General features: G+C 37.0%; 1 protein-coding gene across 1 annotated transcript in view; it reads left to right on the top strand.

Moving 5' to 3' along the window:
• The window catches only part of CDK17 (cyclin dependent kinase 17), a 97262-nt gene that overhangs the window by 38495 nt on the left and 31787 nt on the right, over positions 1 to 26980 (top strand). The window contains exons 2-4 of the mRNA XM_060025419.1: positions 11072 to 11218; positions 20412 to 20576; positions 24890 to 25023. Coding sequence (XP_059881402.1) covers positions 11101 to 11218; positions 20412 to 20576; positions 24890 to 25023 — 417 coding nt within the window. The 5' untranslated portion in view covers positions 11072 to 11100. The remainder of the gene's footprint in view (positions 1 to 11071; positions 11219 to 20411; positions 20577 to 24889; positions 25024 to 26980) is intronic.

Below are 26980 nucleotides of genomic sequence, written 5' to 3'. Positions count from 1 at the left end.
CTGTTTTCAAGATTGTTTTTTATTTTTATCTTTGGGCTTTGACACTTTGAATAGCATGGATCTTTTTGAGTTTATCCTTCTTGGAGTTTGTTGAGATTTTCAGATGTGCATATGCATGTTTTTCATCAGATTTGGGAAGTTTTCAACCATTTCTTCAAAAAGATATTTACCCTCTTTTTTTTCTCTTCTGGGACTCTGATGTCTTTGTGGGTATACTTGATGATGTCCTACAGATCCCTCAGAGTCGGTTCATTTCTCTTCATTCTTTTTTCTTTCTGTTCCTCAGACTGGATAATTTTGACTTTATCTTCAAGTTCACTGATAGTTTCTTTTGCCTACTTAAATCTCTTGTGAATTTTTCATTTCAGTTACTGTATTTTTTTAGCTCTGGAATTTGTTTGGTTCCTTTATAATATCTGTCTCTTTATTGATAGTCTCTATTTTCATACATTGTTTTCCTGGTTTCTTTTAGTTATTTGTTTCCTTTAACTCTTTGAGCATATTTAGGGCAGTTTATTTAACATCCTTGGCTACAAATTCCAAAATTCTGGTCTTCTTCAGGAATGGTTTCTATCAAATGCTTTTTTTCTTGTAAATGAGCCATGCTTTCTTATTTGTTTATATGCTATGTAATTTTTTTGTTGAGACATGGGCACTGTACTATAATGAGGTAACTCTGAAAACCAGATTCTCCCGCTCCAAGGCTGTGGGTGTTTCTTGGTTGTTGAGGTCTGCTTCCATCCATTTGTGACTTTCCCAAATGATTTTTGCGAATGTGTATTCCTGTGTGTGGTCACTGAAGTTTCTATTCCATTACCTTTGCAGTCAGCTAGTGACCTACTGAAGATCTTCTTTAATATTTGGCTCAAGCAACAGCAAAAGAAAACATCGCTGTCTCTTTTAAGTCTCCCAGTAGATGCCAGTACAGGCACCCCCTGCAGCTCAAAAGGGCCTTAAGGAAGGCAAGTGCCTGCATCAGTGCCAGTCTCTCAAGGGGTTTGTCAGACTGCCCCAAATCTGCAGCCCCCACTTTGTTGTGTCAAGGTTCCCCACTGTCTGCCCTGGCACCAGCCAGCTGCCCTAGGAATGCAGCTTGCTATCTCCATTGTTGGGACCAGGCTGAGGAAAGGGCAGCGTTAACTGGTTTGCACATGTGGTTCTCCTATCAGGATCAACAGCCTCTTCCTTCAGCAAGCACTCCCCTAGTTGTTATAAGTGTTCAGTCAGGTTCCAGAGTTCTGAGATAGTTGATTCTGGTCCTTTTTTCCACTTTGCTGGTTGTTTATGGTGGGGGGACCAACCCCAAGAGCTTCCTACTATGACATTTTGCATCTCAAGTGTCACAGTATTATATTGTCTTTCTAATGTGTGTTTATGAATAGAGGAACGTCTTCCGGTAGGTGTCTTTTTTCTGGTTGGTGTGTTTGCTCAGACTTTCAAAGGAAAAGAATCAGTCTCAGATTTGAACTCATAAAGGATTAAGATGTTTAAAGTGTTTGGTGAAAAAAACCTATAAGCATGATTGAAATTCTATTTCAGTGCTCTGTTAATATTTTGTACAATAACTTCGTGTTTTATACAAATAAGAAATTTGTGTCTTCAGTGAGAAAACTTAATTTTTGTTATTCCTCCTCATCAAGTATAGCTAGCTTAAGTGTCTTAGAAAGTGCTAAATATTTATCATGATTTAATTATTGAGGAAAAGCTATTAGAAAATTTGCTTACAGGCCACTCAGTGAGTTTACCTCAGTTACAGAAGGTTTAATTTAAGACTATAGTCACTGAAGAAAATGTTATAAAGAAATAAATAAAGTTCTCTTTGTTGAGAAGTCATATTATTCTACTTGATATTTTGGAAAGATTGACAACAGCAGGACTTAGTGGAAAAGTACTAGTCTGTCATTTCAGTCTTAGATTTAAATTCAAACTTTAAAATGCTTAATTTGTTCTGCACGTAAATTCTGCTTCTTTACCTACAGAAAAGTCATAGGCATTTTTTTTTTTTTTTTTAGTCATAGGCATTTTTAAAACAATCTCAGCTTTTTCTTCAACTTTTCCTGCAATTATTAATAAGAAGTTGTTTTAAGAATGTTTCAAAGACATAAGCAGAGAATTACCACTCAAATAAGTCCTTTAATCAAGAGAAATTTGGATTATAAGGTAAATTTGTGTACAAAAATTTTTTATTGGAAGTACCAAAGGGCCACAAAATGACAGCATTTTTTCAGGTAAATACTCATAGTAGAGGATCTAGTTTGTGAGTTTTCATAGCTGTTGTCTTAACAACAACAACAATAACAAAGTGTTTCCCATTCCTAGGGCAAAACTCAGTTGGCATTCCAGGATGGTTATCTGTATTCTCTAAGTAAATAGAATATGGGCATTCCTCAGATATATTGCAGATTTGTTTCCAGACCCCTGCATAAAACTTATGTTTACACTATACTGTAGTCTAAGTGTGCAATAGCGTTATGTCTAAAAAAACCAGTGTATACACCTAAATTAAAAAATACTTTATTGCTGAAAAATGCTAACCATCATCTGAGCCTTCAGTGACTTGTAATCTTTTGGTGGAGGATGGCTGTTGACTGATCATTGTGGTGGTTGCTGAAGGTTGGGGTGACTGGCAGTTTTTTAAGATAACAGCTGCTGCATCAATTGATTCTTCCTTTCATGACCGATTTCTCTATAGAATACAATGCTGTTTGATAGCATTTTACCCACAGTAGAACTTCTTTCAAAATTGGAGTCAGTCCTCTCAGACCCTTCTGCTGTTTTATCAACTAAGTTTGTATAATATTCTGAATCATTCGTTGTCATTTCAGCAGTCCTCACAGCATCTTCACCAGGAGTAAATGCTAGCTCAAGAAACCACTTTCTTTGCTCATCTGTAAGAAACAACTCCTCATCTGTTAAAGTTTTATCATGAGATTGTAGCAATTCAGTCATATCTTCAGGTCCCACTTTAATCCTAGTTCTCTTGCTGTTTCTACCAAATCTGCAGTTTCTTCCTCCACTGAAGTCTTAGACCCCTCAGAGTCATCCATGAGGATTGGAATCAACTTCTGCCAAACATTCTGTTAATGTCTTCCCATGAATCACGAATGTTTTTTAATGACATCTAAAATGGTGAATCCTTTCCTGAAGGTTTTCAATTTTTGTCTAGATCCCTCAGAGGAATCACTATATATATAGCAACTATAGCCATATGAAGTGCATTTCTAAAATAACAAGACATGAAAATCAAAATTACTCCTTGATCCGTGGGCTACAGAGTGGATGTTGTGTTAGCAGTCATGAAAACAACACTAATGTCATTGTACATCTCCATTAGAGCTCTTGGGTGACCAGGTGCATTGTCAATGAGCAGGTAATATTTTGAAAGGATTCTTTTTTTCTGAGCAGTAGTTCTCAAAAGTAGGCTTAACATGGGGCTTCCCTGGTGGCGCAGTGGTTGAGAGTCCGCCTGCCGATGCAGGGGACACGGGTTCGTGCCCCGGTCCGGGAAGATCCCACGTGCCGCAGAGCGGCTGGGCCCGTGAGCCATGGCCGCTGATCCTGGGCGTCTGGAGCCTGTGCTCCACAACGGGAGAGGCCACAACAGTGAGAGGCCCGCGAACTGCAAAAAAAAAAAAAAAAAAAGTAGGCTTAAAATAGTCGGTAAACCATGTTGTAGACAGATGTGCTGTCATCCAGGCTTTGTTGTTCCTTTTACAAAGCACATGCAGAGTAGATTTAGCATAATTCTCAAGGGCCCTAGGATGATTGGAATGGTAAATAAACATTGACTTCAGTTTGAAGTCACCAGCTGCCTTAGCCCCTAACAACAGAGTCACCCTTTCCTTGGAAGCTTTGAAGCCAAGCATTGATCTTCCCTCCTATGAAAGTCCTAGATGGTATCTTCTTCCAGTAGAATGCTGTTTTGTCTACATTGAAAATCTGTTGTATAGGGTAGCCACCTTCATTAATTATCTTAAATCTTCTAGATAACTTGCTGCAGCTTCTACATCAACACTTGCTGCTTCACCTTGTACTTATATGTTATGGAGATAGCATCTTTTCTTAAACCTCGTGAACCAACGACCTCTGCTAGCTTCAGACTTTTCTTCAGCTTCCTCATCTCTCTCGCCTTCATAGAATTGAAGAGAGTTAGGGCCTTGCTGTGGTTTAGGCTTTGGCTTAAGGGAATGTTGTGGCTGGCTTGATCTTCCATCCAGCGCATTAAAACTTTCTCCATATCAGAAGTAAGGCTATTTTGCTTTCTTATTCGGGTGTTCATTGGAGTAGCACTTTTAATTTCCTTCGAGAATATTTCCTCCGCATTCACAATTTGGCTAACTGTGTGGCACAAGAGGCCTAGCTTTTGGCTTGTCTTGGCTTTCAGCATGCTTTCCTCAGTAAACTTAGTCATTTTTAGCTTTTGATTTAAAGTGAGGGATGTGCGACCCTTCTCACTTGCACACTTGGAGGCCATTGTATGGTTATTGATTGGCCTAATTTCAGTATTGTGTCTCAGGGAATAGGGAGGCCTGAGGAGAGGGAGAGAGTTGGGGGAACTGCTGGTGGGTGGAGCAGTCAGAACACATATAACATTTATGAAGTTTACTGTCTTAGATGGGCGAGGTTTGTGGTGCTCCAAAACAGTTACAATAGTAACATCAAAGATTGCTGATCACAGATCAACCCAACAAATATAATAATAATGGAAAAGTTTGAAATATTGTGAGAATTACCAAAATGTGACAGATACGAAGTCAGCGAATGCTTTTGGAAAAATGGCACCTGTAGACTTGGAGGGTTGCTGCAAACGTTCCATTAGTGTAAAAAACACATTATCTGTTGTGGAGTAAAACAAAGTGCAATAAAGATGCACTTTGTTTTACTGCACGCTTATGTATGCTTGTAGTTACATTTTCAGGATTAAAAAAAAAATGAAAAAATTTCTTAATTGTACAGCAGGCAATCCCAGATCAAATTTTAGGTGATAAAGTAAGGTAACACATTACATGTTTCTTTTAAGCACTTGTAGTTGGAAACTGATTTTTGAACATTTTCAGCTCTGTGTGTGTGTGTGTGTGTGTGTGTGTGTGTGTGTGTGTGTGTATAAATATATATGGGGAGGGAGGAAGAGAAAGAGGCAGGGTTTATAGTAAGTCATTCTGAGTATCATTTATTGCCCCTTTACCTTTTAAAATTTGATCTAGCTATGGCAAAAAGCTGGAGATCTTTTTGACAACTAGAAAGGCGTAAAAGTTGTTTTGTATTATACATGCACACAGATATATTCGAATGGGTATATATATATATGGAATATATATGTATTATATATACGTGGTAAGTGCTGTGAGTAAAAAAAAAAAAAACAACTAAGGATAAAGGAAGAGAGAGGGTCAGGGTCAGGAAAGAGCCCTTTGCAGGGTAAAGCTTATGTTGAAATTTGAGCATTTATAATTGTTCTCTAGATAGCTAAGTCTTTAAAATATTAAAACCAAACAGTTGTGGAGTTTTTATTTAGAGTTTATTTTAAATTACAGTACATTTACTTGTAAGGTAAAAATAGCTTTTTCAGTGGCATGAATTTAAATATAAAACAATATTTAAGCGTTCACTATAAATTACTGTTAATATATCTTAATCTTCATGAAAATGACAGTGTAAAGATCCTAACAATCCCAAATAAAACTTTTTGCTAAAACAGAAAAAATATTTTACCCCAACTGTTTTTTAAAAAATATTATTTATTTATTTGGCTGTGCTGGGTCTTAGTTGCGGCATGCGAGATCTTTAGTTGCAGCTTGCGATCTCTTGGTTGCGTCATGTGGGATCTAGTTCACTGACCAGGGATTGAACCCAGGCCCCCTTGTGTTGGGAGTATGGAGTCTTAGCCACTGGACTACCAGGGAAGTCCTTTAACGCAACTCTCAAGGGTTTTGGTTTTAGGAAATCAGTAGTTTAGCACTGCTTTATTAATATACAGTACATATTAGTTAACCTTCAAGCTAATGTAAATAGTAATATTTACTTCACAAAAGGTGTTTTATTGTAGCATTGCATGTGTTTTTGTCCTCGACCTAATGGGCAAAAAAGTTGACATGCATAATTCTTCTTAAAGATAATTAGATACGTCAAGGAATCTTTAATTTGGGCGTATTTTTTCTTTAATAATGATCTAGGCATTGTTGATGAAATTCCTTAACATCTGTGTTTACTGATCATTGTGACTTAATTAAAAGGTTACAGTTATAGCATGGAAGATTAAAAAAATAGGACCTTTTTGAGGATGCGATGTGTTTTATTATGAAGTTTTTCTTTTTTATAAATTTATTTTTGGCTGCATTGGGTCTTCGTTGCTGTGCGTGGGCTTTCACTAGTCGCGGTGAGCGGGGGCTACTCTTCGTTGCGGTGCGCGGGCTTCTCATTGTGGTGGCTTCTCTTGTTGTGGGGCATGGGCTCTAGGTGCCTGGCCTTCAGTAGTTGTGGCACGTGGGCTCAGTAGTTGTGGCTCACGGGCTCTAGAGCGCAGGCTCCTTAGCTGTGGCTCACGGGCTTAGTTGCTCTGCGGCACGTGGGATCTTCCCAGACCAGGGCTTGAAACCGTGTCCCCTGCATTGGCAGGCGGATTCTTAACCACTGCACCTCTTATTAATGAATTAGAAATGTCCTTCTTATTCCTGACAGAGAAGAAAATACATAAAGTTAGTTACTTTATATACTAGAATTTTCTTCACTCTTGATGGAAATGCATACTGTTCTGAGTTATAAACACATAGAATTTCAACTAATATATTGTTCAAAAGCATTGTATGAAGAAAAAGTTAAGGCTTATGTGATTTCCCTTTCCCCCCCTTTTCTGTACCCACTTAAAACCATCAAGATTTACTTGGCGCTCTATAGTGGCATTGCCCAATATAAATATAATGTGAGCACCATACTGAATTTTAAAGTATTTTGCAGGTATATTTAATTAGTAGAGTTAGTTTTAGAAATATTGATAAATTTTACTTAAATATGTCTAGAATTTTTCAAAATCATGTTATGCATATAACAATAGATTTTTTACGTTCTTTTAAAATACTAAGTCTTTAAAATCCAGTGCATATTTTTTATTTACAGTACAAGGCAGTTTGGAGTGACCACTTTTCACATACATGGTCAGAATGGGATGTTACCATGTTATGTGAATTAATTCTGTAATAACATGTCTGTTATAGTTTGTTATTTTATCCTTATTTGTCATCTAAAATAAGAGGCAGGTACATGGTCAGCAAGCTTTCAAAAATGGTGTGCAAATTCTGAAGTGGTGATGTTTGTATAGTTACGTAGACATTCGTGACCACATGACTGTTTGAGAAAATTGGAGTCAAAAGGTTGGTAACTGTGAGCTTCTAGCACTTAGGGGTTTTTGTTAGGGCACACAGATTTCTTGAAGGAGTGTGTGTTGAGGGTTCCTAAGATACTCTCATGCTTGATAATTTGCTAAAAGGGCACAGAAATCAGAGAAAAGCTGTGAAACTCATGATTGTTTTATTACAGTGAAAAGATAACAGATTAAAATCAGCAAAGGGGAAAGGGTATATAGGGTGGAGTCCAAGAGAAACCAGGTGTGAGTTTCCAGTTATCCTCTCCTAGTGGAGTTGCATGACAGTGCTCCATTCCTCCAGTTGTCCTGTATGACAGCATGGCAAAGTGGTGCCAGCCAGGGAAGCTTACCTGAATCTTCGTGTCCAGAGGTTTTTTTAGGGGTCAATTATATAGGCATGGAAGTACCTACATGACTGTCTTTAGTTACTTAGTCTCCAGTTTCCCTTATTCCTCCTCCCCCCTGAGGTCAGGCTGATAAATGGTGTGGCCCAAAGCCCCAGGCATACAGAGATAGGGATTTACCATAATTCACATTGTTAATATAAATTACCTGGTGTGGCCCAAGATTTTAGGTGTACAAAGAAATTTATCAGGCAGGATATTGCAAGGGGTCAAAGGTTATCTTCTAGGAGCTTGTCTTAGGTGATTCCTTTCTTTGGAATATGCAGAGTTTAACCCCCCAAGCTTGCAGAGTTACCCCTTAACTGCACAGGATGATTCTGGATACAAAGGAGGGTGTCTCTAGTATCAATTCTTAGAGAAACAAAAGGGTAGATGAAGATTGGTGATAGCTCAATTCACCTTAAATATCTAATATGTTTTAAGCAAATGGCATGGATTACTGACTGTCAAGGTAGAGCTATATAAAGGCTGACTTTGAGAAGTAAAGAATCTAGCATTTAGGACAGCCATATAGTTACAGGTTTCTTAGTTGGAAACAACTCTTAAAGTTTACTGACTGCCTCCTATAAATTCACCTTGTTTGCTAAAGTATATGTTATCTCCTTTAATCCACATCTGAATGTCCATTTCTGCCTGTGATGGGAGGAACTTGTATCAGACTAAGGCTCCCTATGAGACTAGGGAAAAAATATAGTTTGAAGGCATCGTAGAGCTTTTGAGTCAGTCAAGACTTCAGGAGTAAAGATTCAGGAGAGAAGAGAAATAGACATATTCTGTGGGTTTCCTCTAGAGATATTTTCTAACTCTTAAGCTCTTTTGGATAAGAAGATAAAAGTTGAGCAGTGTATGAGAGGTGAGCAAAAAGCAACTGAGGGAGTTGAGTGGAGCTTTCAATAGTTTCTGTTGTTGTTTTAGTCCTAGGTTTGCAGTTTGAATCTTTTGAAAGGCCACACCATAGGAGTGGGAACAAACAGAAGTAGGCCAGACTTTACAGTATCTGAAACTCAGTCTCAAGCCAGCTCTGTTCCTGATTGGACTGAGGTAATCTCTTACTCTGACTGCTTGTTAGAAAAAAATTAAATCCTTTCTGGAAGAAGATAATAACATCATCCAGAGCTGCTACATTTTTTCTTCCATATTTTCATACAGTCATTCACATACAATGTGTAGTATTCAGTAAAAAAATCACTGCATTCAACAGGACCAACAGAGAAAAACCAGCATAGAAACAGGTTATGCATGTTATTCATAGGTTGTGTAATTCTGCAGTTATAGACAAGAACTTTAAAATACTATAACCTAGTCATGAAAATAGATGGCAAGGTGAAGAATTGCAGTAGAGAACTTGAATCTATAGAAAGGGATCAAATAGGAATTCTAGGATTGAAAATACAGTAACTAAAATTTAGAACCCAGTAGATCAGTTTAACTGCGGTTTAGGCACTGCTGAAAAGAGGTCAGCTGGAAGGTTAGTTAGTCGAAAATATTCCGCAACATTGATTTGTCTTTAAGTATGTAAAACAGAGTTGGTAAAACATAGTATTATCACTTATAAACTTGTATTCAGTACCCTACCCCGAGCCTTTGAGCAAACAAAAATTATTCATTAAAAATATCTTATGTAGAGTTCACTTGTTCAGCACACTCAGCTACTTGGAATAGAGCCCTAGGATGAGAAAATAAGCAAAATACAGATTCAAGATAGATATCCAGAGCTGGATGGTAAAACAGGTATTTTAGCATAGGGGAGTTAGAAGCAGCTCTTAGTTGGGGTAATGGTTACAGTACACTTGGTAATCTGGTAAACTAGCTCACCACAATTAAGACTGTAAATTAGAAAAGAAGTTACAGGTAAATAATTGAGGAATTGGTTTTGGCAGCAAATACCTTGTTTGATCATATCCAAGACTCCACTATGGATTATACCATTAGTGTATGTACTACTAGGAAAAAAGAAAGCTGTCAATTATAATTGACATCCCATTACAGTAAGTCCCCTACATACAAACCTTCAAGTTGTGAACTTTCAGAGATGTGATATGTGTTCCATCAACATCGGGCGTGAGTGAAATTGCAGCTTGCCCTCCATCTCCTATTGCAGATGATCCTTCATCTCTGCCAGTTCCCACCTCCTCTCCCTCCTCCAGTCAGTAACTCTTCTTGCCTGTTCACTCGATGCCAGCCCCTGTATGCCAACTGTTGTACTGTACTACTGTACTTTTCAAGGTAGTGTACTGTAAGATTAAAAATGTTTTCTTTATTTTTTGTGTTTGTTTTTATGTACTATTTGTGTGAAAAGTATTATAAACCTATTACAGTACAGTACTGTATAGCTGCGTGTGTTAGTTGAGTACCTAGGCTAACCTTGTTGGACTTATGAACAAATTGGACTTATGAACACGCTCTTGGAATGGAACTCATTCGTATGTAGGGGACTTAACTGTAATTGTGATACATCCTGATTTCAGAGATGTTAAAATGTGGGGGAAAAGGTAAATGGTAATCTTAGTTTTAAATCTCAGTTCTATCCATAATTGTTTGTTTGCCTTCTGTCAGGGAACTTCTTTGAGCCTATTTGCTTATTTGTGAAAATGGGATAGTATAGTATGCTCTTTAGAATTAGGAAGACTAAATGAATTCAGAGACATGAGAGTGTCTAGTATGGAGTAGGCATTTGAAACCTGTTAATTTGATTTTTATTTTTTCCTTCTAAAATTTGGCATTGTTAAAATAATAGGAGGAGACTCCTGACAGCTGACCAGGGTGGGGGGAAGAACAAACCCCCAATATATTGGCTAAATAAGAAGTTAAAAAAGAAAATTTCTGTTGGAGCTGTTTAATAAATTGTCAAGCATCATTCTTTATTCTCCCTACCCCACCTCTTTCACCTGTCTTATCCCCTCAGTTATATTTAAAGGTATCACTGACTGGTTCCAATATGATGATTGATATTTATAATAATGGAACCTACACATCAAAATAATGATATATTTTCACTAAATTGGTTTTTACAAAGCTCATTTTAGGAAGATTTGTAATCCTTCTAAGTTTAGTTGTGATGCTTAAAATCTCAGTCTTTAGTTTTGTAGAATTCTTGCTCTTCTGATGATGCGATATGAGTATGGCATTAATTCAAGTGAGTGGATCTTTTTAAGGAAGGGTTGGATTTTGTGATGTTTGATGGATGTGAGAATTCCTCATTTTATTCTTATTTTGAAGATTCCCAGTAAACCGAGAACAGCATTTTTCTGGAGCTGTAAGATATTCATAGCTTTAATCTTATGTTCATTCTGTTCTCTTCTTTCAGGATTTTTCAAGTCACATTCAGTTGATAGGATGAAAAAATTTAAGAGAAGGCTATCCCTCACGCTTCGAGGAAGCCAGACTATTGATGAATCGTTGTCTGAATTGGCTGAACAAATGACTATTGAAGAAAACAGCAGCAAAGATAATGGTAAATATTGAGGGGGTAGGGAAGGGGAGGAGAGAATTGAATTACATGATAAATCGAATGTAAATTTACTTTCCTGATTAGTCCTTAATAGGTTCCTTCTGTTTATTTCTCTGCCTCCTTCCCTAGTTCAATAACTTTGGCTTGCTTACTGGAATGTTCCATTCTTACTCCAACAGTGTTACTATAGCTGGTCTCTAACCCTGATGAATTCTCTATCCTGTTTATCTTTCCATTTTTCATTAGTTCTTAAATAAGAATACTTTGTATAGTATTATCCTAGTTAAGTAGCTATTTTAAAATTAACATTTAAATATTTTTGTTTTCTTATAACCAAAGTTTATACAGCTTAAAAGTGTACAGTAAGTTTGTGAAATTCCTGGGAATTCCCTGGTGGTCCAGTGGTTAAGACTCTGTGCTTTCACTGCCGAGGGCCTGGGTTCAATCACTGGTCAGGGAATTAAGGTCCCACAAGCCATGCGGCGTGGCCCCCCAAAAAAAAAGTTTGTGAAATTCCTGTTTTAAATTTCATCAGTTTTATAACATTATATATGCATATATTGACTATCCACATAGACGACAAGGTTTATCATATGAGTGAATCATACCATTTTTTTACTTTATATTGACCAAAGAATCTATCCATAGTATTGAAAGCAGTTAATAGTAGATAGGCATATAATGTTTCACAAGTTTGACAGTTCTTTTTACAGTGTAAAGTAGTTAGTACACAGATGTTGATATAAAATAAAAAGTTTGTTAAATTGAATGGATTAAAATGCAAAATCCTGATGAAATCTGTAGAACAAGCCTACATATTCAAAACTGAAATAGCCCTAGAGATGTCATAGTAATAACCAGGAAGGAGCTTACAGGAATGGCTGCCAGTGTGTCATAATGTGCAGATTCTCTTCCTTGCCTCTGCCTGAAGTTCTTCTGTTTAGAGGTTTGTGGCAGTTGGTGAAAACATGAATACCCTCACCCCCTCTGGATGAAATGTAACTGTCCTTGTGAGAGAGGGAAAGGTATAATGGAAAGTGCTCTGGACTTTAAAAGTCATGGATTGGGACTTCCCTGGTGGCGCAGTGGTTAAGAATCCGCCTGCCAATGCAGGGGACATGGGTTCAAACCTTGGTCCGGGAAGATCCCACATGTCGCGGAGCAACTATGCCCATGTGCCACAACTACTGAGACTGTGCTCTGGAGCCCGTGAGCCACAACTACTGAGCCCGCATGCCACAACTATTGAAGCTCACGCACCTAGAGCCCATGTTCCACAGCAAGAGAAGCCACCGTAATGAGAAGCCCGCGTACAGCAATGAAGAGCAGACCCTGCTCACCGCAACTAGAGAAAATCCGTGTGCAGCAACAAAGACCCAACGCAGCCAAAAATAAAATAAATAAATAAATTTATTTTTTAAAAAAGTCATGGATTGGAATTTGGGATACACTTACACACTTATTAGTTACATGACTCTGGGTAAGTAATTTATCCTACCCAACCTTCAGTTTATCTCTTCCTCAGAAGGGTCATTATTTTACTCAATGTTATCTGGCTCATAATATAGGAGGGGAAACATAGATGAGTTTGGTAGAAAATTTAAAATAATAATTTGGTTATAATTTACTTTAGGAGAGAAATATTTTACATTTGGATCAAATCTCAAAGCTGATATTATAATGTTTTACTTTTATTCCTTTTGCCAGGAGAAAAATCCTTAATTCTCTCTCAGATCCCCTTTGATTTCTTGTTATTAATTAAACCCTGTATATTCATTCTTATGATCCACTCCACGAGTCTTGCGAGCTATTCGCCAATGATATTCAGGAGTAAAGTAAGCACAGAATACATCTTGATAGATGCTTTCTGGGAACACATTCTGGATGGGAATTTGACTACAAGACAAACCTCTTAAAAATAAAAAAAGAGTGTGAGTCAAAGAAAATGTACATACTTTTTGGAGAGCCAATTAATATTTTAGATTCATAGCATATTTCCTGGAATATTTTAGTATTAATTGTCTTAAAACATGCTTAATTTATAATGAATGGTGAAACATTGAAAATTTTTTTCAAATAGAACATAGTTTAAAGTTTACTTTTATTCTAATAGTAACATTAACAATTAGTAAAGAAGAGAAAATAGAAACTCTGCTGAGTTTCCTCTTTAAGTTTTTCGAATTACTTGAAATAATACTTGAAGATGTCATAATAGACTGATTCCTCTTGGGTTGCAGAGATTGCTGGTAGCATAGGCTATCTCTGAGTTATATCTGCTATTACTTATTTCCTATGTATAACAACGGCACATGGGACAGCTTTCACAAAGATTCTTTACCTTTTTGGTTATCTTTCAGTACCTGATAGCTGGTTCCAACATTTTCTTTCTTTATGGAGTTTATCTTAAAGGTAAAAAGCTCCTAAGATCGGTAACACACACAGTCTGTGTCTGAATATGGTTTAATGAATGAGAAGAGGTAGACTATACTTCTTAAAAGATCTTCTCACATACACTATAACCAGTTTGTAAAGCAAGTGATATTTGTCTAACAACTATATAGTGGTAGTGCTGGCTTGAGGAGGAAGAATATAGTTTATAACTTTCTTAAACTAAACCAATTTTTCATCTCCTGTCTTTTGTTCAGTCACTTGTATGAGCAGAATCCTCTTACTCTTGCATTATATATAGGCAGGTGTCTCTCATGCATATTCTAGGACAAATAAAATGAGAAAGTACACCTAAATGGGGCTAATACTATAAAAATCTTGGAAAAATTATAATGCATATGATACAGTTGGTGTATCAAAATGTACATACACTGTCACTCATACATGTTCTACCTCCATCCAAAGAGAATTTGAGCTATTATCTCTATTTTGATAATTATGAGTCATACTATGAAGGCTTTAACTCAGTTATAAATGTAATATAATTATAGTTCGCATTAGAGTACCTTTCTAGATAAGCTAGTGTGTTTACAGATTGATCGGTGGATTGAACCCCAGGGAAAGAGGAATCTTGAATTTATATTTAGTGTGTTAAAATTAGGTTGAAAGTTTGCAAACTTGGTTGATTTAAGCATACTGGCCTTAACTCAATACAGCTTTTCCTAATTATAAAATGAAATTTTTGCACTAAAATTTACAAACTGAAGTATAAGAAACATTTTTTTCTAAAGTACTTTCAAGGAAAGAGAATTCTGAGCACATCAGATTTTTTTTTTCTTAGTAACTGAGAAGGCACTGAATATTTCATTTAAAAAAAAAACTGTCAAACATTAATTCACCTCAGTTCCTCAGAAGTTAAAAATAGAATTACCATATAACCCAGTAGTTCCATTCCTAGGAATATATCCAAATAATTGAAACAAGTATTCAAACAGAATCTTGCACATGAATGTTTATATTTATAGCAGCAGTATTTACAGTATGCAAAAGGTGGAAACAACTCAAATGTCCATCAACAGATGAATGTATAAACAAAATGTGACATATTCCGGGAATGGAATATTATTCAATCATAAAATGGAATGAGGTACTGATACATGCTACAATATGGATGAATCATGAAAACTGAAAGAAACCAGACCCCAAAGGTCACATATTCTATGATTCCGTTTTTATGAAATATCCAGAATAGGTAAATCCAGAGACAAAAAGCAGCTGAGTGGTTGCCAGGGACTCAGGAGAGGGGGGAATGCGGAGTGACTGTGTAGTAGATACAGGGTCTCCTTTGGTAGTGATGAAAATATTTTGGAACTAAATAGAAGGGATGGTTGTACAACATTGTACATCTACCAAATAAAATGATTAATTTTATGTTAGTGAATTTCATCTCAGTAAAAACAGTTCATCTGAAAAATACCTTTTTCTCATAGATTCTTGATTTGCTTGCTAGAAGTCTTACTATGATTTTAGACATACAGAAAGTTACATTTCATGATGTTGTCTTTAAGTAGTTAGCCTTACTCTGTAATGAGAAGTGTATTGAAATTATTGATTTGATGAGGAGGACAGGTGACAATTTAATTATGATGAAGAGAATAGATCACACTTATAGAAAGGCAAAAGTAGTGTTTTATTACACGTAAACTATTGGAGGCTTACAAAGGCAGCAATAACAGAACAAAAAAAAACCCCAAAAGGCAAAGATTGAAATGGTCCAGTTTTCCTGATATTCAGTTTCTTGTCCTTACTCCTCAGTCTGTGCACTGGGACAGTTTATCGTGTTGTTCAGAATTAACAAGACTAGTTTTATGGATATTGTGAGACCTTGTCTTATTTCCAGGTTTCTCCCTTTCTCCTGGTAATCTGATACATCGGGGTCCCCAACCCCCCACCCCCACCCCCGGGGCCGAACAGCAGGAGGTGAGCACAGCAGGAGGTGAGCGGCGGGCAAGTGAGCAAAGCTTCATCTGCCGCTCCCCATCGCTCCCCATGGCTCGCATTACCGCCTGAACCATCCCCCACCCCCACCCCACCCCACCCTATCTGTGGAAAAGTTGTCTTCCACGGAACGGTCCCTGGTGCTAAGAAGGTTGGGGACTGCTACACTACATGGTAGCAGTGACAGTTTTTGACAATAGTGGATGACATAGGGTGTTCTAAGTAGTGCTAACTCCTCCAAATAGGACAAGGTCTGTGAGAGGATGAGGCTGAAAGCACAGACTTCATTGGATGTATGTAGGGTCTGGAATAGGATCGGGTTAATAAGAGAGCTTACAAGAGCAGGATTAGGAACCAGAGAGTGAGTTAAGGCTACGAGGTGTTGGCTAAGAAATTCGTTCTCCTGATCATAGTAGTACACATAATCAGAATATCCAAATAAGATGTCAAATAAATTTCTTAGTGGAATCTAATGATTGCCATGTTATGATATTAAAAAGTCATTGAAATCCTTACTTGGAACTAATTATAGAATAGGAAAGATCTAGTGCAGGTTTTCATATAGATTTCCATTACTTTTAAAAATGTATTGTAAAATATATATAACCTGTAATTTACTATTTTAACCATTTTGAAGCATACAGTTTTAGTGTTAGTACATACATTCACATTGCTGTGCAGCCACCACCACTAACCATATCTAGAACTTTTTCATCAGCCCAGACTGAAACACTGTACACATTAAACAGTAATTCCGGACTTCCCTGGTGGCGCAGTGGTTGAGAATCCACCTGCCAATGCAGGGGACACAGGCTCGAGTTCTCGTCTGGGAAGATCCCACATGCCGCAGAGCAGCTAAGCCCGTGTGCCACAACTACTGAGCCAGCATGCCACAACTACTGAGCCTGCTCTCTAGAGCCCGTGAGCCACAACTACTGAAGCCCGCACGCCCAGAGCCCGTGCTCCGCAACAAGAGAAGCCACCTCCATGAGAAGCCCTTGCACTGCAACCAAGAGTAGCCCCCGCTCGCCACAACTAGAGAAAGCCTGCGCGCAGCAACGAAGACCCAATGCAGCCAAAATTTAATTAATTAAAAAAAAAAGAAAACAGAAAGATCAGTAGTCTGTAATAACCTATATGGGAAAAGAATCTGAAAAACAATGGATACATGTATATGTGTAATTGAATCACTGTGCTGTACACCTAAAACTAACACAACATTGTAAATCAACTATACTTCAATATAAAATAAAAATTACAAAAAAACAAAATAGTAATTCCCCATTCTCCTCTCCCTTCAGGACCTGGTAACCACTATTCTCCTTTGTCTATTTGTCCTCTTCTGTCTAACTTATTTCATTTAGCATAATGCCTTAAAGGTTTCCACTTCTTTTTAAAATAGAGTATTATTATCTTACTGAACTGTCCAGTTAATTGCTGTCATAATCTTGAAATGTGTGAATATTTGACCTCATCTAGTCCTATGACTTCAGCTACTATGTAATGCTGACTACACCGAAATTTGTTTCTCTAGTCAGGATTTTTTTCTGGATCTTTAGATTCATATCGAAATGCTTACTTGGCTTCTCCACATAGATGTCTAATAAGAACCTTAAATTTAATACATATGACTAAACCACAAAGCTTGATTTCCTCCCCCCACCAAATCAGCTTCTACTCCAACTTGCCTCACTTAACCTAAACCACTTAAAGCTAGAAATCCAGGAATTATCCTTGATTATTTTCTCTTTTACCCTTTCTTCCCTCCTCTACCATTGTAGTTTCCTATATATTTACTACATAAATAACTTTTAAAAACTCACTGTTAATGATAGTCATTTGCATACTTGACACTTGATTCCAATTGTCCTTTCACATATTGTATTTCATATATTTTTAACAGTCACTCTATTGGAGATTTAAAATTTTTCTTTGGATAAATATTTTTAATGTAGGTTATCACTAAAAGCTGTGGTGGGGTGCGGAGAGTATGTATGAAAGTAATTTTGCAGCCAAGTCTGCTGGCCTTCTGGTTCTGCCTTTGTGTAGTATATCCTAAATCTGCCTGCTTCTCTTCATCCTCGTCCAGGCCACCATTATTTGTTGCTTCGAGTACTATACAATAGTCTCCTCCTCCTGTTTCCCTTCTGTTGTTTTCCTATCATCTGTTCTCCAGCAGCAACCAGAGTGATGTTTAAAAATTTTTTAAATTTTTGATAATTAATAGATTCAGGGGAAGTTGCAGAGATAGTATGAGAGGTTGCTTGTACCTTCTCTCAGTACCCCCACCCCCCCGCTTTTGGTTACACCTTCTGTGACTATAGAACATTGTCAAACGCAGGAAATTAACATTGGAATAAAGCGTCAATATAATTCTATGTCATTTTATCACATGTGTGGATTCATGTAACCACCAGTGCAGTCAGGATAAAGAGCTACTCAGCTGCCACAAAGAGACCGCTCACATGCTACCCCTTTATAAGTCGTCCCTGCCTCCTTACCTCCCACTATCCCTGACCCCTCAGAGTGATATTTTTAAAACATGAATCAGATCATATTACCTCCTACTTCAGAGCTACCATAACTGCTTCCAATCTCAGAGTGAAATTTAGACTTCTGTGGTGACATATAAATCTGCTTCTCTCTCTGATCTTAATAACACTGTTCCCCCCACAATTATTACTATAGCTACACTTGCTTTCTTTCTGTTTCTCTGATGCAGTGGTTCTCAAAGTGTGACCCCTGGACGAGTAACATCAGCATCACCTGGGAATTTGTTAGAGATGCAAATTTTTGGATTCAATGCCTGACTTACTGAATCAGGAGGTCTGGGGGTGGGACCCAGAAATCTTGTGTTTTAACAAGTCTTTGAAGGTGATGCTGAAACATGCTAAAGTTTGAGGACCATTGCTCTAATAAGTCAAACTCTTTGCCACATGCTGACTTCTGCAGTAGCTTTTCCCTTTGTCTGGAATATCTTCTAACCCACCACTCACCCATCTTCCTATGACTGGCTCTTTCTTGCATTTATACTTATTTTGAAAATACCTCTACAGAGAGAACTTTTTTCAATATTCCAGTGTAAAATAACCACTCATTTATTTTCTACTATATCTCTCTATTTTAATCTTTTGCATATTACCTGTCATTATCTGATATTTTTCTTATTTATTAGTTTCTTATCTTTTTTCCCCTTAAGTAGTTTCTATAGTTTCAAAGAGTAGTACCTTGTTTGTTTTGTTTACTTCTTCATGCCCAGGGCCTGGAAGAGTGCTTGTCAAATGGTAAGCACACAATAAATATCCCCTGAATAATTGAATGTATTTATGATCTCTGTTTTTTGTTTTGTTTTGTTTTTTTGCAATATTCCCCAGTACTATAAAGCTATGTTTCCCAGGATAACTTCAGAGAGCAACTAAAACGAATGTCTCTAGGCAGAATATTTATATATTATGATTGCAGATATGAAATATTATAACCTAGAAAGAGAAGATGTTTCTTATAGTTCTAGCCTGTATCCCCGAGTGTTTGTAACTAATTTATATGTTCATGACAGATACCCTCTTCCCATTCATTGTTAAATCATTGTTTGTTTCGCTAGGCTTAGGTTAAGATCCCCAAATCTTTGATCAGCTAGCTATTGCCAAGGAATGTACAGGCATGGGACATGGACTGATGTTCTGCTTTACTAGTTATGCATTTCCCCTACCTCCAGTCTGGTGTTCTACCCAGAGTAGATGACCTAGGCCTTGTGTGATCCTTGAGGGCTCTTTTGCCCCATCCTCCTCCTCTCTGCTCCTTTTAGGCAGCCATTATTAGTCGAGGCGCAAGCCCAGTGGCCTTCTTGGCTCATTTTTCATAAGCCCATGCCATGGTCTGTCTTGTTCTGTGGATCTGAACCACCCGGTCCTGCCAGTTGTTCTCTGTGTCTGATAAATCTTTACATGTAGAGGAATCTCCTCATCAGGAAATAATCCTTACTCCTGATTATCAGCTACAAAAGAAGAGCCAGCTGCACGTTAGAGGAAAAGATACTCAGAGAAGCCCACTTCCTTTTAAAATTCCTGACTACTACCAGTAAAAACGTAATTCTAATACAGAAGACTGTGAGTCACAGAAGACTTCATGTCCTTAACAGTTACCAAAGCTCTTTGGAGGTGGAAAGGCGTCATGAGATTCCCTATAAACATTATAAAACAGGATCTCCCCCATTTAGAATTAAATAATTTTTAAGTATTTTTGTAATGTTTCTGCATGGTTATAGGCCGATGATTTTTTTAAAAAAACTCTTTATAGTAAAAAATTCCAATTTGGGGTAATAAATTTCAGAACTTCTATATTGATCTGTACTTAAGTACTTCTGTTTTATTTACTAACTTGACATATTTTTTGAATGTCTAGCAAGTAGGGATATAAGTTACTTCAGGCCAGGATCATGTCTTTTATATTCTACAGCATGCCTAATCATAAAGCCTATATGAGGCAGTCAGTAAACGTAGAATTATGGAAACAGTCTTGAGATGTATTAAATCAAAAATCTTTGGGCTATATTAGTAATTTTGTGATTGCTAACCAATTTTGACTATTAAAAATCGGTAATTAAGTTACTAGATCAATTCCAAATAATGAAGAATTTTCTGTATTTTTTCATAGAAATTATTTTAATTCTAGTACTTTATATACATAGCCAAAGAAATGAGGTTAAATGTAACGATCTCTATCATAATCTTTGTTTTGTTTTCTCTCTTGCTTTCTCAATCCTTCTCATGTGATCCTGGATGGAATGATTTTTGGATTCTCTGAACCACAGAGCCTATCGTGAAGAATGGCAGACCTCCAACTTCTCACAGTATGCATTCCTTCCTCCACCAGTACACAGGGTCCTTCAAGAAGCCTCCATTGCGGAGACCACATAGCGTTATTGGAGGAAGCCTTGGCTCCTTCATGGCAATGCCCAGAAATGGAAGCAGATTAGGTAATTTGTTTTTTTAAAAAATTTTCTGACTGTAGCTTATGTCCATAGCTAAGTTTTAGTTGTATGCAAGTCAGCCAGCCTTTATTATCTAGTTTTTTTTGTAAGGTAAAAATCAAGTTGAGAATAAGAGGGAGAGCAGAAAGATGGAAAGGTCTAGAGAGGCAGTAGTGCTGACACTACAGAGGAATAATATTTGAAAATCTGTCCACCAGGAAGAAAACAAAACCCTTAAGAGGTGGATGCAGGATTTCAAGATGAATAGCAGTTTGAGATGGTGCTTAATTTAGGGTCATACTTAGTAACTCCAGATTATCACCATTTGATAGCTTAGTGTAATAATTAGTACATATGATGATTACCTGAGTTGTTACTCTTACATCACTGTGTCATTTTAAATATCTAGGAAAAATATATATCTGCAAGTTTCTGTTTATTTCTCTGGTCTTTTTTGATGGTTTCTTATTTATTTATCATGTTTTGTTTTTAAATAATTTTAAGTATAATTATTTTATAGTCTTATGACATAATTATATTTACTGAAGTTCCTGAGGGTTTTATTCTGCTTCTTGCTTTATCTGCTTACTCTAGCCATAGTAGATTATTTTCTCATGTGTTTTGTTAATTTTAGGAGGATGAGCTTATTATCTACAGGGGGGTTTTGTCTGTGGCTTACACTGGTTCATGAGAGATGATGGTTAAAATTTTCAGAAATTTTGCAAGCTGATTGTTAAACATAGCTATTATTAAAATTTAAATTATATACACATACAATTAAGTAAACTAAATTAAAAACAAAGATAATGAATACTCAAAAGTCATTATTTCCTAATTATTTTACTACACTTTACTGTTGTCTATGCTTTGGGGGTTATTTATTTCTATTACGTCTGAATAGTCAAAATACTGTGTCATGGTGTGCCCATTTCCCAACTGCATGTTCAGTGATGCCATGTGGGTAGCTTGAGGTTGGCCATGAACAGAGTATTTACCCCACAGAAGTTGGAAAACACTTCAAATCAGGGCTTAATTTATTGTTCTCTTGATTGTCTAGACTAGGGGTTGGCAAATTTTTTCTGTAAAGGGCCAGGCAGTAAAAATTTTTGAGGTTTTGTGGGCCATATATGGTCTGTTGCATAATCTTCTTTTTAAAATAATTCTTTAAAGATGCCAAAACCATTTTTAGCTCAGGGCCATACAAAAACAGGTCACATATGCTGATCCTTGGTCTAAACTTAAGAAAGTGACGTTGAAAACGTTAGTAATGCAGATTAAATTTAAAAATGTGTTGTCTGTCTGTAGCTGTTGCATTGTGAATTACACAAAAATTGAGCCATTTGAGAAGTAAATATTCTTCAGTTACTTAGAAACTATTACCTGATTCAGGAAAGAAGTTGCTCATACCAGTGACAAATGAGTGAAGTCTTGACGTAAGCCTCCATCATTTCACTTTTGTCTTGTTGACGGAAATGAAAATACCAACTGGTATCCGTGTCGGAACTATACTTGGCTCGGTAATGACATGAGTTGTTTCTTGGTTGAGTCAGATGCTACTCAAGATTTTTGATCTGTGCTAGTCTGAGATTAATATGCTCCTTTGTAGTCCTCATGCAGAAGAGCAGATTTCTTTTTTAAGTCTGCCTTTTACTGAAGATGTAGCTCTTTGAGAGTCTCGTGCCTTTCTAAAGGAGCTCTCATTTGCAGGTGGGACACCCGAGGCTTCATCTTTTATCTCAGGTGGCTGCTAAATCCAAGCACATTCTTACCAAATAAAAAGCCCATCCCAAGAAAGTGACAGAATCAGTTTTTGCATAACAACTTTGGACTTTCAGTTCTCTGTCTTTGCTTCCTAGGTATTAAACATATATTCATGCAAACTTAGCTATACATTATAAACTATATTTTTATTCAACATTTCCTTGAGGAAGGAAGATTTTTAAATTTTGCTGGAAGTGGAAGGCATGGTTAAATTATCTTTAACATTTTAAAAGTGTGGCAGTAAAGAATGCTTGGCCTCGGATGTATTAAATACCATTGGATTAGGAATTAGTCACCCAATAAATACATTGACTTTCACTGCCATGTTAATAAATATTTTTTGTTCAGATGGGATAAAATTTCTCCAGAAATCTCTGTGTCATTGAAGTATATTCTTTTTTTTTTTTTTTTTTTGCGGTACGCGGGCCTCTCACTGTTGTGGCCTCTCCCGTTGCGGAGCACAGGCTCTGGACGCGCAGGCTCAGCAGCCGTGGCTCACGGGCTCAGCCGCTCCACGGCATGCGGGATCTTCCCGGACCGGAGCACGAACCCATGTCCCCTGCATCGGCAGGTGGACTCTCAACCACTGTGCCACCAGGGAAGCCCGATTGAAGTATATTCTTAAATTACATATTGGTTTATTAAAAACCATTATTACTATTTGCAGCTGCTTATCAGTGTGAAAAAGAATTTTCTTAATAATGTGTTATCAAGACAAAATACAGAAATGTATGAATTCTAAGACTGATTTGATGAGACCCTGGAGTTCAATTTTTTTGTTAATTTAAACAGTTCTTATATTTGTATAAGTAAATGTTAACTAAAAGCTCAAATTTATAATTATGAAATACTATTTTTATTTATTTTACATGTTGATATTTCATATAACATTTCATTTGAAAGAAAAGGTCCAATTGTTTAGTCCATTCTTTGATTTTTTTTTAGTTAATATTTAATTCAGTAGAACATTTGTTGAGCCACCTACTAAGTATCATGAACTTTGTTCGGTTCTAGGAATAGAAAAGTGAATAAGCCAAATTCTTGCCCCAAGGATCTTATAACTTGGTATAAAACAACGTGAACCAAAAAATGCTCTTCAGTGCAGTAGGTGTGCTAGGTGTGGGTACAGTAGTCATCTGTGTCTGAGAGTAGAAAAGACTTCATGAGTGCTGATGACATATGTGCATAGTTTTGAAGAATGGGTTCACCAAATTGATAAAATGAAGAAAGGCATCTCTTACAGATAAGGAAAAAAAAAAAGCTTGTTAAAGCACTGCAGTGTGAAACAACATGATACTTTTGGGGGAGTGAATAATTCTGTGGAGAGGACTGGTGGCAAGAGATGTGTTTGAGATCTAGCATTTGTTTCTGGTGGGCTGTTCTAGATGAATTAGAGGATGATTGACCAATGCAAATTTATGAGCAGATACAGAAGTATACAAGTTTGTTTTTAATATTCCCAAATGGAATTAATCTCTCTCCCCTCTACTACCATTTATCTTTTTTTTTTTTTTGCCGTATGCGGCCTGTCACTGTTGTGGCCTCTCCCGCTCCGGACGCGCAGGCTCAGCAGCCATGTTTCACGGGCCCAGCCGCTGTGCGGCACACGAGATCTTCCCGCACCGGGGCACGAACCCATGTCCCCTGCATCGGCAGGCGGACTCTCAACCACTGCGCCACTAGGGAAGCCCCCCATTTATCTTTTATCCCTATTAAAAAAATATCATAATCCGGGCTTCCCTGGTGGCGCAGTGGTTGGGAGTCCGCCTGCCGGTGCAGGGGACGCGGGTTTGTGCCGCGGGGCGGCGTCCGGAGCCTGTGCTCTGCGGCGGGAGGGGCCGCAGCGGTGAGAGGCCCGCGTACCCAAAACAAAACAAAAGAAATATCATAATCCACCTTGTCATGTAAGTGTAATATGTTTTGGCCCCTAGTAGATTTTGTGGTACTTGCTTAGTAGTTATGATACAAAGTAGATACTCAGTGAATACTTTTTGAATTGTTTTTTAACACAGGGGGGTGGGAAGCTGCATTAGCAGCTGTAAAACAGTTTTTAAAAAGAATATTCAAAGAACCATTTCATTTGGCTATAGACCCAATACCCATTATTTCATGGAAAGAATACTAAACTAAATAAAAGACCAGGTTTCTATTTTAGGTCTGCCTTTAAGCTCTGTGACCTTTGAAAGTCATTTAACCTTTCAAGGTGTCAGTTTCCAGATCTGGAAAATAAGAGAATTGACTAAAATAATCCTCAAGTGTTATTTTCGGTCTCTAATTTTAATATTCAACTCTTGGTAATAACTTGAATGTTAGTTTTTTAAAATAGCTTTTCATAATCTGAGAGCATAAAAGGATTTATACTACTGTTTTAGGACATTTGTTCTAAGTGTGCAGTTTTTATTAACTGCACACCTATGGTACCCAGAATGTAAAAGACTTCTTATGCTATGATTTTTATGTGTTGGCTGTCTACATCTTACCTGTGGTGATAATACATTGATATAGTAGAATTTAATACATCTTTTCTAAGATAAATAATGTTTCATTTTCTGATACAGATATTGTTCATGAAAATCTAAAAATGGGATCAGATGGTGAGAGTGACCAAGCTTCTGGGACATCATCTGATGAAGTCCAGTCACCTACGGGTGTTTGTCTTAGAAATCGTATACATAGACGGATCTCAATGGAGGTACCATTTAAAAAATACAAATATGCCTGTGTTTGTGTGTATAAATATATATGTATAAATATGCATATATATGTGTGTGTGTATATATATATATACATATATATATGTGTGTGTGTGTGTCAAACAGAATAAATGCCTATTTGAAAATGTTGATTAGGGCAGTGACCACCTGTAAGAAAGTTGTTTCTTTGCATTAGCAAAAACTAGTCTGTGAATATTATTTTTTTCTAATTACTATACCAAGGCAAGTATACATTAATTATACTTAAACATTCTGCAAAATACTATGTAGGGTCTCTGTAAGGGATGTGGATTTTCAAAAGTTTCAGAAATCCAGGATGATACATTAGGAAAGTCTTCTTTGTAGAAACAAACAAAAAAATATATATATATATTTTTTGGTACGCGGGCCTCTCACTGTTGTGGCCTCTCCCGTTGTGGAGCACAGGCTCCGGATGCTCAGGCTCAGCGGCCATGGCTCACGGGCCCAGCTGCTCTGCGGCATGTGGGATCTTCCCAGACTGGGGCACGAACCCGTGTCCCCTGCATCAGCAAGCGGACTCTCAACCACTGCGTCACCAGGGAAGCCCTGTAGAAAATATTTTAATTATATTTTTGAGATTCATCTAGATACTACAAATTTTATAAATATTTTATTTCAGATTTCAAAAAGTATGCATAAAATAAGCACCAGCTTTTTTTTCTTTATAAATATGGATATCACTTCCTTTATGGTTTTTATACCTACTGATCTCTAGCACATATAAGTTATTTCTCCATGTAAAAGGATGAAGAGCTCATTTCCTTTTCTTTGTCAATGTTATGTATAACCTTGAGGACAGAAGTTGATTATGAATATTATTTCCATATATATTGTAGATTAAAATAATTTTCTCCAAAAAATTGAACATGTTTTAAAATAAGAATATTGTTATTTTTTGAGTGCTATTGAGTTAATGATGATTAGGGTATTTATCCTATTGGTTGATTGTATTTTCACTGATCAAAGATTGCTTCTGAATCAGTTACAGAAAACAATATCAGTTTCTAAATGGTAAAAATAGCATTTTCAACTACTGAAATCAACTTGATATCTGTTCATATCACTGTATAAATTATATCACAGTAGTAATAAAAGGGCTTCGCTGGTGGCGCAGTGTTTCAGAATCTGCCTGCCAGTGCAGGGGACACGGGTTCGAGCCCTGGTCAGGGAGGATCCACATGCCGCGGAGCAACTAAGCCCGTGTGCCACAACTACTGAGCCTGCGCTCTAGAGCCCATGCTCTAGAGCCTGTGAGCCACAACTGCCAAGCCCGCGTGCCACAACTACTGAAGCCTGTGCACCTAGAACCTGTGCTCCACAATAAGAGAAGCCATGGCAATGAGAAGCCCACGCACCGGAATGAAGAGTAGCCCCCACTCACCGCAACTAGAGAAAGACTGTGCGCAGCAACAGACCCAACGCAGCCAAAAATAAATAAATAAATTTATTTTAAAAAATAGTAATAAAAATAATAATTATTTTTCTTCACCATATATGTGATTTTCTTTATCATATGTTTAAAAATTTTATTTAATATTAGGATCTATATCTGGATTTTCTCATTCTTCCATTGAGCTGTATATTTTTTTTTCCCCAAAGAGACACGCTCTTGGTTTTGTTTTTTTAATTGTATAATTTAGTATCTGGAAAGACTTCTTTCTTAACACCCACGCACCCCCACATATATACTTATTTGAGAATGTTTCTGGATGTTTTCTATTTATTCTTCTAGATAAATTATAAACATTTTGTTTCATTCCAAGAATAATGCCTGTGATTTGTTTAGGGTTATGTAAAATATAAAACTAATATGGGAGGATTATCATCATTTTATTTCTCTTATCATTTGAGAACATGATACAAATCTATACTTAAGCCATATCTCTCTCAATAAATATGTATACAATTCCTATA

Source organism: Delphinus delphis, chromosome 11 (genome assembly GCF_949987515.2).
Source record: "Delphinus delphis chromosome 11, mDelDel1.2, whole genome shotgun sequence".
Taxonomy (NCBI): Eukaryota; Metazoa; Chordata; class Mammalia; order Artiodactyla; family Delphinidae; genus Delphinus; species Delphinus delphis.
This window is presented reverse-complemented; position numbering and strand designations above follow the sequence as displayed.